The sequence below is a fragment of the Leucoraja erinacea genome, chromosome 4 (genome assembly GCF_028641065.1).
Source record: "Leucoraja erinacea ecotype New England chromosome 4, Leri_hhj_1, whole genome shotgun sequence".
Lineage (NCBI taxonomy): Eukaryota > Metazoa > Chordata > Chondrichthyes > Rajiformes > Rajidae > Leucoraja > Leucoraja erinaceus.
In genome coordinates this window covers 19,930,534-19,943,070 of record NC_073380.1, presented here as the reverse complement: position 1 = coordinate 19,943,070, position 12,537 = coordinate 19,930,534, and the positions used below count along the sequence as shown (strand labels likewise).

Genomic DNA, 12,537 nt, shown 5'->3' with positions numbered 1-12,537 from the left:
GTATTTTCAAAGGGCAACAATCTGGACTTTTTTTTTAATGTTTTAAGACATCATTCAGGTATATTTCTGTATACACCTCTCAAGACAAACTTTTTTTTTTAAAGAAGATTTTATAAAGACAAAAGTATGCTTTCCCTGTTTAAAAGATTTTTGTGGATTTATTATTTGGCGTTATAAGAAAATATATCAATGTTACTGATATGTCACACACAGAAAAGTTTGTTTTTCTCTCAAAACTTTATTTGTATCAAGCAAGAATAGTCAATGTCTTTGATCTTAACACTACAGAATATCCGGAGACTTCAGTTACAAAAGAATACAACTTTACTTGGCATTTGGAGTTTACTGTTGTTTAAGTAAAAGTTTACAAGGGATAACGTTCTAACACAAGCTAAAACTTAAAATTCAAACCAAACTTAAAACTAGTTTTTTACAATAACTAAATGCAAAATGGATAAAACATTACTGTTAACTGAATCTGTTTACATTTTAAGTGATCTACATTATCAAACCTAGTTTGGTAATATTTTAAAGTCTAGTTAAACTTAGAAACGTGTTAGTCCTGTTTACTCGTTTCCAACAGAGCATGTAACAAGATCAAAAGGTTTCCCACCCACCCTTCCTAAAATCAAATAGTTTTTCTCCATCGAAAGGACTTCATACAAGAATGCAGAACTGATTAAACAGATCTGTTATATTTAAGAAAAAAACTTTTATATAAAATAACCAATTACTTTTAACAGCGTACATCACTGCAGAAACAGCTAACTGATGATTGTATTTCACAGAGTAGATGGTGAGATCAGTATCGTGGTGCATAGGGGTGCTCCCTGTACGCTCCTTTCGGTGCTCTTGTTGGAGGAGCTTTCATCCGAGAGTTGGAATTCGTCCACTCTTCCTGACCTATTAGAATTATTATACATACACAAACAAATCTGAATTAGATTACCTAGAATAACAATGGAAGTTCACAAGGTAACATTTTAAATCATACTCTTTTATGAGAGACTATTTTTGTATATCAGATTTTTAAAGATATTTAATCGTCTTTTGTTAACTGCAACAAACCAAATTCCATTATCAATTTTAAAGTTCTACAATGCATGTATATTTCGGTATTTCAAATTAACTTGTTCATCACAAAGGGTAAACCATTGGGAATTGTCCCCTATATTTATTATTGAAATTGTAAAGGTAAGCAGGTGCCAGGTTAAAGTGCATGCTTTTATTTATTAAATTTGTGTTCATAAAAACTCAGCTTGAAGGAAGATAGTGAACTATCTTATGTGATGTTAAGATGTTTTACCAAGATAGAAACTTTGAATCAGAGACAGTTCATTAAAAATAAACGACTGTATATGATCTTGACCTGTTCTGCTGCTTGAAAAATGTCACCACAATCTGGTGCAATTTTTTTTTGACGATGACAATTAATGCTCATTGGGCCCATCTTATCTGTGCCAGGTAAAATAACTATCTGGGTTTCAGCTCAATCCTTTGGTTTGTAAAGTATAGCTCTTCAAATGTCTGCTCAGATACGTATTTACATATGATGAAGGCTTTCAGGCAGTGAGTTCCAGTTCGTCAGTACACTTCAGTTGGAAAAGAACCTCTCAATTCCACTCTAATCATTTCACCAATTAATTTGTCATCAAATCACACTTCTGTGAAGGGGAATAGGTTCTTCCTGCTTACCCTGTATAAACTTCATAATTTTAAACAAGAGCAAACCATCACACAATTACTCATGTCCCTAAAATAAATTAATCTTAGTCAACATCATTACCATATAACAACACACAATTTCACTGCATCCTCTCTTGGGCTAACACATATTTTCTTTAGTAACGGTCAGACTGTAGACCATATTTTCTTATGCGGGGCCATTTTTTAAAAACAGTTCCTGCATCATCTTTCTATATGATTCTATGCAGGTCTGATTAAAACAAACGTTCTTAATCTTCCTCTTTCCATATTGAGATACCTTCAAGGATCTGTAGATATGTACCCCGGGTTCCTCTGTTTTGCTTCACTCTTGTCATTTATCATTATTTTGTCTGTTTGCCCTCACTAATCAAGTACATTATCTCACACATCTTTGGCTTGTAACCCATTCATCATTTTAATGCCTAGTTAGCCAATTCAAAGCTACTTTGGTGCAGTCTAAAACTTTCTTCCTATCAGAAACATTCTATATTTTAACATAATTGACAAACTTAATCAGTTACATGTTTGTATGTCCTGAAAAGCACAAATACCTGTTGATTGTTAGCTACAGGTACCAAGGGCAGACGATTCTTGAGAAATATATATTCTCAAAGAGTGAAATTCAAGGTCAAAAAGACCTTCTGACTAATGCCTCTGCCCCACTTAGGAAACCTGAACGGAAACCTCTGGAGACTTTGCATCCCACCCAAGGTTTCTGTGCAGTTCCCGGAGGTTGCAGGTGGTTGCCGGAGGTTGCAGGTAGTGGAAGCAGGTAGGGAGATTGACAAAAACCTCCGGGAACCGCACAGAAATCTTGGGTGGGGCGCAAAGTCTCCAGAGGTTTCCATTCAGGTTTCCTAAGTGGGACAGGGGCTTTATGCATTATTTTATGACTTCAGGCAGACACTCATCTTTGATTTATTGTGACATTAATTTGAAGATCATGGTCCTACATAAAAGGGCTTTGGCATCTACCTTCATTTAAAGATCTAATTTGTTTCCTATTTTATTGGTGTAGTTTGTTGTACTAAAATGTTGCTGATTCACTGTGTTTTACAATTTAAATTGTAAATTAACTTGCTAAATCTCAAGATCAGAACAACCTAGATCTACCAGATTAAGCAAAGAACAATGAACAGTATCTTCAGCACACCACATGAGAGTGAAACGTTGGCCATGATTTCAAAAAACGATGGTGAATTTTAAGAATTAGAATGAGTTTACAATAAATCATGACAATAAAATCCCTCTAATAACATAAAATGTAAAAACACATGATCAAGATTCACTCTCCCACCCCTCTTCAAATAACGAAATGCTTCATTGATTTAAAACTAAATATTACATTAAACCTAGTATTTTCGTTGTCAAAAACCACAACTTTGGTTTGGTCGTTCTTATATTGAATATTTTCAAATATTCTTAAGAAACAAGTTTATTAAGAATATTTGAAAAACACTGAATGTTAGACTGATCTGATTGAAAAGTATTTTCTACATTCGGTAGTAACTCGAAACGTTTTCAAGACACACAGAAAATGGCAGACCATCATAATCAAAAACCTTATTTCTCCCCAAACTGTCAAAACTTGGCATTTACTATAAATGTTCTTTTCTAAATCGAAATACATAATCACTAGGAAAAAATAAAATTGTTATTGCTAATTTCAATATCCTCCGAATCCAATCCAGATATTTGACCGTGCTGGCAACTTGTTTACACTATCGCATGTAACATTTAAGTACAGGTTTCAGTTCAGTAAACTGTATTTAGAGCAAGGCTGGTAACCAAGTGATGAAAATTTGGGAACGTTGAACACCTTCCTGTTCCCTGCAGAATGAGACTTCAACATTTTAGAGATAAAAATTGCAAGAGACATATTTACAATGATGTCACTAAGTTAAATGAGAGCAAGGCTTTGCAAAACCATTCTACCTTAAAAAAATCAACTCCCTAGGACTCAGGCATTGGACACATTTACTAATAATTAAAAGCACCATAAAAGGGAGACTCACACCAGAATTAAACTTACCAAAATAACATGTTATTGAGGTCTGTAAAATTCTAATATTTTCTGGCAAACCAAAATTCACCCCACTAGCTTTCAGAATAAGGAATAAGCCATTTAGAACGGAGATGAGGAAACACTTTTTCTCACAGAGAGTGGTGAGTCTGTGGAATTCTCTGCCTCAGAAGGCGATGGAGGCAGGTTCTCTGGATGCTTTCAAGAGAGAGCTAGATAGGGCTTAAAAATAGCGGAGTCAGGGGATATGGGGAGAAGGCAGGAACAGGGTACTGATTGGGGATGATCAGCCATGATCACATTGAATGCGGTGCTGGCTCGAAGGGCCGAGTGGCCTACTCCTGCACCTGTCTATTGTCTAGCTCTGATGTAGGCAGTGAGAAACCATAACTACACATTCACAAACTGCACCCACAATTTTTTTGCATCTATCTATCTATCTATCTATCTATCTATCTATCTATCTATCTATCTATCTATCTATCTATCTATCTATCTATCTATCTATCTATCAATTTTGTTCGGATCGATGGCATATTTTAAAAGTTATTAAGATTTTAAAATCTTAAAAAACGCGCATGCACAGATTGGTCTCCTCTCCTGTCAGTCACCGCCACGGCCGGGACAGCGACGCCCCTTCCTACATCATCACCGTACTGATTAACCGCATCTGCTGTCAGTCGATTTGTCTGTCGATTTGGTTCATGATATACACGCATAAGGGGGTATATTTAAATATACCACTTTTTGAGGTTCACAATTTGCGGGGGAAATTGTTAGCATGTATGTGTGATTGTAGTAACAGTACACAATAGTGTGAAAATGTTGGTCAGAACCTTACTTAGCTTTTTGCCATCATCAATGTGATCTTTTTCCTTCAGATTTGATGTTATTTTTCTCAAGCTATTGAAGTTTTAAAAATGCCAACTTTGAGAATAATAACTGCCTTTGAAAGAGAGACTCTTCCAGCAGCTTCCAGTGATGATGTCACAATGGCATCTCACAGCTGTCCAATCACAATGAGATCTCATTTACACAAGTTGCCGTGAAGATTGGGATCTTGAAGATTGAACTTGAACTTGAAGATTCCGAAAACTGAAAATGACATCATAATGTGATCTCTGCTGCCAATACACAAGCTATGAGAGTGTTTTTACATTGTTTAAGGATAGGGACATAGTGGAGGAGATTTAAATATTTTAAAGTGACATTTAAAAGTTGGATTTCTTCAAATCTGCACTGGCAGTTAGGCAGTTATGACATCACAATGCCCTACCGGCTACAATGTTTCTATCCCAGGATACTGAGTCCTTCACAGCAAATGTCCTTCAGGGAAAGAATCTGCCAGCCTAACCCAGCATAGAAACGTTTAATAATTAGATTTGGATAACAAAGGATGGCCCTGTCGGTGGGACCTAGATCTCATTAAATCTTAGTGCAATTGCATTTTATTTTAAGTTTAAAATGACCTGCACAGTTGGGGGCCATGGGTGAGTGGTGGAATATTACATTGGGGGAATGGGTTGCATTGGGAGAACGGGGTGAGTGGTGGAATCTTACGTTTGGGAACGGGTTGCCTTTGGAACCAGGCCTCCCGTGTGACAGGGACCCAACGGGTGAGTGGTGGAATCTTGCGTTGGGAAACAACTTGCGTTGGGGACCAGGCCTCCCGTGGGGGCTATGGGTGAGTGGTGAATTATTGCTTCGGAGGAAGGGTTACATTGGGGGATCGGGTGATTGGTGGAAACGGGTTGCGTTGGGGGAACGGATGAGTGGTGGATTATTGCATTGGGGGATGGGGCACAACGGGTCCCACTTGGTCTAGTATATTACTAAAACTATCATCTTGTTTGGATGTCTGCCTGTCTGTGAGTGTGTGTGAGATCCTGAAATTACACCACATCGATCCATGATAGTGCTATCATTTTTGCACCACCTTACTCACAACTGTCTTGTGATGGGTTTTCAACAAGTTTCCTTTCAAATTGATGTTATATTTTACAAGTTATTAATATTTATAGCTTTACAAAATCCCTCTTTGAGAAAGGGAGGTCTGGTGCCCCAACACAACCCGTTACCCCACGCAATATTCAACCGCTCACCCATAGCCCCCACGGGAGGCCTGGTCCCCCAACGCAACCTGTTCTCCAACGTAGGTTTCCACCACTCACCCGTTCCCCAAGTGCAATATTCCACCACTCACCCATAGCCCCCAACTGTGCAGGTCGGCTCATTTTTAATGCAATATTCAACCACTCACCCATAGCCCCCACAGGAGGCTTGGTCCCCCAACGTAAGATTCCACCACTCACCTGTTCCCCCAATGCAACCTGTTCCCCCAATGCAATATTCCACCACTCACCCATAGCCCCCAACTGTGCAGGTCGGCTCATTTTTTCACCCACCCTCATTTAAACTTAAAAAAAAATACAATTGCACTAACACTTTTTTTATTCTTTAATGTGATGTAGATGCCATCGACAAGGCCATTAAACTTTGCTGCGACTTTGCAATTACATATGTGCTATGTTAGGCTGGCAGATTCTTCCCCGGAAAGATATTTGCTGTCAGGGACTCAGTGTCCTGAGATAGCAACATTGTAGCTTGTGGGGGCATTGTGACATTATAGCTGGTACTAAAACTCTCATCTTGTTTGGATGCCTGTCTGTGCGCGTGTGAGTGAGATCCTGAAATTACACCATAACGGTACACGATTGCGCTACAATTTTTGCACCACCTTACTCACAATTGTTATCTGGTGTGTTTTCAACAAGTTTTGTTCAGATTGATGTTATAATTTACAAGTCATCACATTTTAAGTTTACAAAACCCCACTTCGAGAAAGATTTTTTCAAATCTGCAGTGGCAGTTACCACCTATGACATCACAATGGGATTGTAGCCCTGCCCACTACAATGTTGCTATCCCAGTACACCGAGTCCTTTAGCAAGTGCAATTGCATTTTTATTAAAGTTTACAATGAGGGAGATTGAAGATGGGGAAATGAGCCAGCCTGCACAGTTGGGGGATCGGGTGAGTGGTGGAATATTGCGTTGGGGAACATGTTTCGTTGGGGACAAGGCCTCCCATGGGGGCTATGGGTGAGTGGTTGAATATTGCGTTGGGGGAATATGGTCCATTTCTGAGACCAATCTTAGGAGAATAATTCCATGCAGCACATTTGGGAATTGAAAAGATGCAATGTCTTTCTTTTGTAACAGAGGCCTCAGTGGGAACTTAAATGTGGTGGGACAATAACCATGATCATCTTTGTTCTGCCATCCTCTTTAAGGTGTGCTGAGAATTTCAAGGCATATTTCAATGTGGACCTTCTTTTCTTTTAAACCCAATATAAATTTAAAGATTTATATTGGTTAATTTGGATACAGGCCCTTCGACCCACCAAGTCACACTAGTTCTTTGTTATCCCTCTTTTGCAACATTTACTTAACTTCCTCACGAGACAATCCCTTTATTCTAGGGAGCTAGCATGCACCATGTCTGTAATAAAATATAAACTTAAAAAAAAATGATGATCACAAAAGTTTTCATTTTTTCCTGATAAATCTGCCGTGCGTTTTTACCATTAGCCATGTTGAAAATCCATGCACCTAATATGCTCACCAATCCTGAGTTTTACCATCTCAAAATCAATTGAGACATACATTTAAGTTAGACATTTTTAACAAATCCATACCCACTTGTTTAAAGTGCACTTCCCCAAATCATTAATTATGCTCCTCAAATTAGTAAATTAATCATGGTCCTTGAACAAGGTTCCATTCCAGAGAATGTTTGTAACCCAAACAGCTTGCAAGTTGGAAATGTGGCACTGGACAATATATTTAAACATACACCCAACGGGCAATGAGTAGTTAAGACAGGGTGTTTAACTCATCCATTCAGATATTGCTGCTAACTGCACTTCGACAGTGAACCCCATGGGCAATCACTACCAAAGTGTCTGCCCACACAGTCAGTACACTTGTCTCCCGTACTAAGTCACCCCAACCCCCTCCTTCCCTCCACTCCCCTCCCCCCCCCCCCCCCCCCCCAACCACCTTTCCCTCCCAACTCCAGTCCAGTCCCGATCCCCTGGGAAACTGAAGGGAGTGACAATCAACTGCCACGGATACAAATAATGTCATACACAAGAAAGGGCAGATGCTGGTTGACAAAAAATGAACACACGGTGCTAGAGTAGCAGCAGAAATTTGGAAACGTCATCCCGTCACCCATTCCTTCTCCCGAGAGATGCTGCCTGACCACTGAGTAAAGAGTGCCCACGGCAGACTCACGAATCACTACGGTAAACTCACGGGCTACTACGTTCTTACAACAAGTTTAAATGTTTAAAATTTTAACTTCAAGAGTATATTTGACTCGTGGAAATCCTTAATCATATTGAAAGTTTGTCAAGAGTTAAAAAGTTTCCCGGGTACCTGCCGTTAGCGCCACGAGTCGCTAAGTTGCGTCCACGAGTTCCGACGTTCCCGCTACATTAATTGTACGTGATTACCACGAGATTAATTTGTTTTAAACTCGGGGTCACTCGTGGGTCGACTCGCACTGTGAGACAGGGGTTTTAATCCTACATATCCATACATTTCCAACTATATATAACTAAAACTTTGATCTTGTTATTTTCCAGTTTGTGCGGTCTTTCTATTTGCGTAAAAAAGGTTTACGATAGTGCTACGATTTTTTCGCCAGTTCACTCATCGTTCTCCTATGCTGCGAATGCACCAAGTTTCGTTCAGATCGGTTGAATGTCGTAAAGTTAACGTGTGCAGATCGATCTCTTCTCCTGCCGTTCAGTTGTACCCTTTCTCCTTTTGATGCTGACTGGATGCAACTGATCTGCTGCCATCATCTCAAAACAAAAGGTAACAAATGCTTGTTTCTTGAGCTAAATAGTGCTCCAAGTAAGCAAAATCCATAATCTGTTTCAACTGTTTCTCTTAGGTAGACTATGAGGCCTTTGCTGCAACTTCCACTAAAGCTGCACAGCTGCGGCACTGGCTCTCTCATGAGAGGATGACCACACCATTTACATTTTGCAAGATAGACTGCAGATTGATGCTAAATGAGGTGCCACTAAAACGGTTCTTCAAAATTTCAGTAATTTGTTATAGAGTCGCACAATGATACAATGTGGGAACAGGCCCTTTGGCCCAACTTGCCCACACTGGCCAACATGTCCCAGCTACACTAGTCCCACCTGCCTGCGCTTGGTCCATATGCCTCCAAACCTGTCTTATCCATGTACCTGTCTAACTGTTTCTTACATGTTGGGATAGTCCTAGCCTCAACTACTTCCTCTGGCAGCTTCTTCCATACACCCACCACCCTTTGTGTGAAAAGGTTGCCCCTCAGATTCCAATTAAATCTTTTCCCCTTCACCTTAAACCTATGTCCTCTGGTCCTCGATTCCTCTGCTCTGGGCAAGAGACTCAGTGCATCTACCCGATCTATTCCTCTCATCATTTTATACACCTCTGTAAGATCATCGCTTAACCTCCTGCGCTCTAAGGAATAGAGACCCACCCTACTGAACCTCTCGTGTGTAAGAAAGAACTGCAGATGCTGGTTTAAATCGAAGGGAGACACAAAATGCTGGAGTAACTCAGCGGGTGAGGCAGCATCTCTGGAGAGAAGGAATGGGCGACGTTTTGAATCGAGACCCTTTTTCAGACTGAAGAAGTCTGAAGAATGGTCTCGACCCAAAAACGGTGCCCATTCCTTCTCTCCAGAGATGCTGCCTCACCTGCTGCGTTACTCCAGCATTTTGTGTCTACCTTCTACTCAACCTCTCCCTGTAGCTCACGGTCCTGGCTACATCCTCGTAAATCTTTTCTGAACCTTTCAAGCTTGATAATATCTTTCCTATAACATGATGCCCAGAACTGAACACAATATTCTAAATGCGGTCTCACCAACATCTTATACAACTGCAACATGACCTCCTAACCTTTATACTTAATACACTTGACTGATGAAGGCCAATGTGCCAAAAGCCGTTTTGACTACATTATCTACCTGCGACTCAACCTTCAACCATGCACCTGCACTCCTAGATCCCTCTGCTCTACAACACTCCCCAGAGGCCTACCAGTCACTGTGTAGGTCCTGCCCTTGTTAGACGCCCCAAAATGCCCCACCTCACACTTCTCTATATTAAATTCCATCAACCATTCCTCACCCCACCTGGCCAATCGATCCAGATCCTGCTGCAATCTTTCACAACCATCTTCACTATCTGCAAAACTACGCACTTTTGGATCATCAGCAAACTTGCCAATCTTGCCCCGTGTGTTCCCATCCAAATTATTGATGTAAACGACACGCAGTAACGGGCCCAACACTGAACCCTGAGACACACCACTAGTCACAGGCCTCCCATCCAAGAATTAACCTTCCACCATCCATTGATGCCTGCATCGGTGCTACCTCCTGCACCCATGCAGAACTCATGGACTTCATCAACTTCACCACCAATTTTCATCTTGCATTCAAATTTACTTGGACCATCTCCGACACCTCCCTCCCCTTTCTTGATGTCAGTCTCTATCACAGGTAAGACTACTGACTGACGTTTATTACAAACCCACTGACTCCTATAACTAACACGACTACACTTCTTCCCACCCTGCTTCCTGCAAAGACTATACCCTACTCCCAATTCCTCCGTCTACGCAGCAACTGCCCCAAGATGAGGTGCTACATACTACAACATCCTAGATGTCCTCATTCTTTTGGGAACGGGGGTTCCCCTCTCCCTTCATAGATGAGGCCCTCCCTCGTGTCTCCTCGGTACCCCGCATCTCCGCCCTTGCTCCCTTTCCCCCGGGTCACAACAGAGACAGGGTCCCTCCACCTAGTCCTTACCTTCCACCCCATCAGCCGTCAAATCCTCCGAAATTTCCACCACCTCCAACGGGATCCCACCACTAGCCATATTTTCCCATCTCCACCCCTTTCAGCCTTCTGCAGAGACCATTTCCTCCACAACTCCCTGGTTAACACATCCCTTCCCACCTAAACCACCCCCTCCCAAATACCTTCCCCTGCAACTGCAGAAGATGCAACACCTGTCACGATACCGCCTCCCTCGACTCTGTCCAGGGATCCCGACAGTCCTTTCAGGTTAGGTAGAGGTTCATTTGTACCACCTCCAACCTCGTCTACTGTATCTTTTGTTCAAGATGTGGACTCTTATACATCGGCGACACCAAACGCAGACTGGGCGATCGTTTCGCAGAACACCTTTGCTCATCCCGTATGAACCAACTTGATCTCCCAGTTGCAGGACTCTTTAATTCTTCTTCCCATTCCTACATAGACCTTTCTGTCCTCGGTTTCCTGCATTGTCAGAGTGAGGTTAGCCGCAAATTGGAGGAACAGTATTTCATATTTCGCTTGGGCAGCCTACAGCCCAGTGGTATGAATATTGATTTCTCTCACTTCATATAGCCCCAGCATTCCTTCTTTCTCTATCCCCCCCCCCACCCAATTCGCACTAGCTTCTCATTTTTGCCCTACAAATAGCTAACAATAGGCTGTTTCCTATATCATCATTACTTTTTTGCATATCTTTCATTCATTGTTCTTTATCTCTCCACATAACCGTCTATATCTCTCGTTTCCCGTATCCCGAACCAGTCTGAAAAAGGGTCTCTCCTTGGATCCCATGCGATCTAACCTTCCAGAGCAGCCTACCATGCTGCCGAATACCTTACTGAAATCCATGCACAACATCTACAGCTCTGCCCTCATCAACCTTTTTGGTCACATCTTCAAAAAAATCAATCAGATTTGTGAGACAAAATTCATTATTATGAAATTCATTATCTTCCAATACAATTTTGAGATTTTAGCAGTTCTTTTTCAGTGGTGTGTCTCAAAGTTGTATCTCTGTTGTACTCAGAAAAGCTTGAAGAGGATTACACCCTCTTGTAATCACACCTGGACTGCCCCAGCACATACCAATGGTGCTCACTCTTAATTCATGCGTAGTTCCTGAAGAATAGTTAATTAATTATCAAGAGTGACAATCAATACGTTGGTGCCTGCAAAGTATATAATGCACAATAAAATGCATCTCCAGGATATAGTGCTCTTCCAATGTTGCTTCATCAAGAGTCTAGTTTTGACCAATCCAAAAAATATTCATTAATTAGGATGCTTCACAGAAACTGTACTAAAGGTAACAGATCCAGAATGTATTTTGCAGCATTTTTACTGAAGCAAATCTAATGAAAATACTCTGCTTGGGCAAGTTACTGCCCTTTGATTTAGATAGGTTTGCCCGTCTCACCCGCCAGACAGGGGACCTGCCCAGAGAGACCTGGCGGGCTGCGCAGCCGGATGCGGGCCACGGCCCATCAGGAGGAAGCCACGGAGCCCATTCCATGCTCTTCTTTTTTTTTTATTTTTATTTTTTATTTTATTAGAATCATATGGCACCAAAGTGCCTAATATATATTTTCATAATACATTTCATGTACAACTTCTTTTTTTTGTGTTACATTGAAAAAAGATTAGAATCAGAAAAAGAAGTTAGATAGTAAAGGATAGAAAGATGTGAAATATATAGTGTGTGAAGAAAACGAATAAATTAAGAAAGTTGAGAAAGAGAAAATAGAAAAAAACTAAAATAAAAAAAGGTCATCATTTATAATCTTGACCAACCCTCGTCCAGTCCTGAAACAGTTATTTTTTACAATTGTGTTGCACCATATGACACCAAAAAAACGACGAATGGAGCCCAACTCGTTATGAATTGGTCTGATTTATCCATTAGGAGG

At 40.8% G+C, this 12,537-nt stretch overlaps 1 protein-coding gene across 9 annotated transcripts in view; it reads right to left on the bottom strand.

The window, feature by feature from the left end:
• Positions 1-218: 218 nt before the first annotated feature.
• LOC129696203 (KH domain-containing, RNA-binding, signal transduction-associated protein 3-like) overlaps positions 219-12,537 on the bottom strand; it is a 177,098-nt gene continuing 164,779 nt past the window's right edge. For all 9 annotated transcript variants that reach the window (XM_055633854.1, XM_055633858.1, XM_055633860.1 and 6 more), the window contains one exon: positions 219-903. In XM_055633854.1, coding sequence (XP_055489829.1) covers positions 803-903 — 101 coding nt within the window. In that variant the 3' untranslated portion in view covers positions 219-802. The remainder of the gene's footprint in view (positions 904-12,537) is intronic.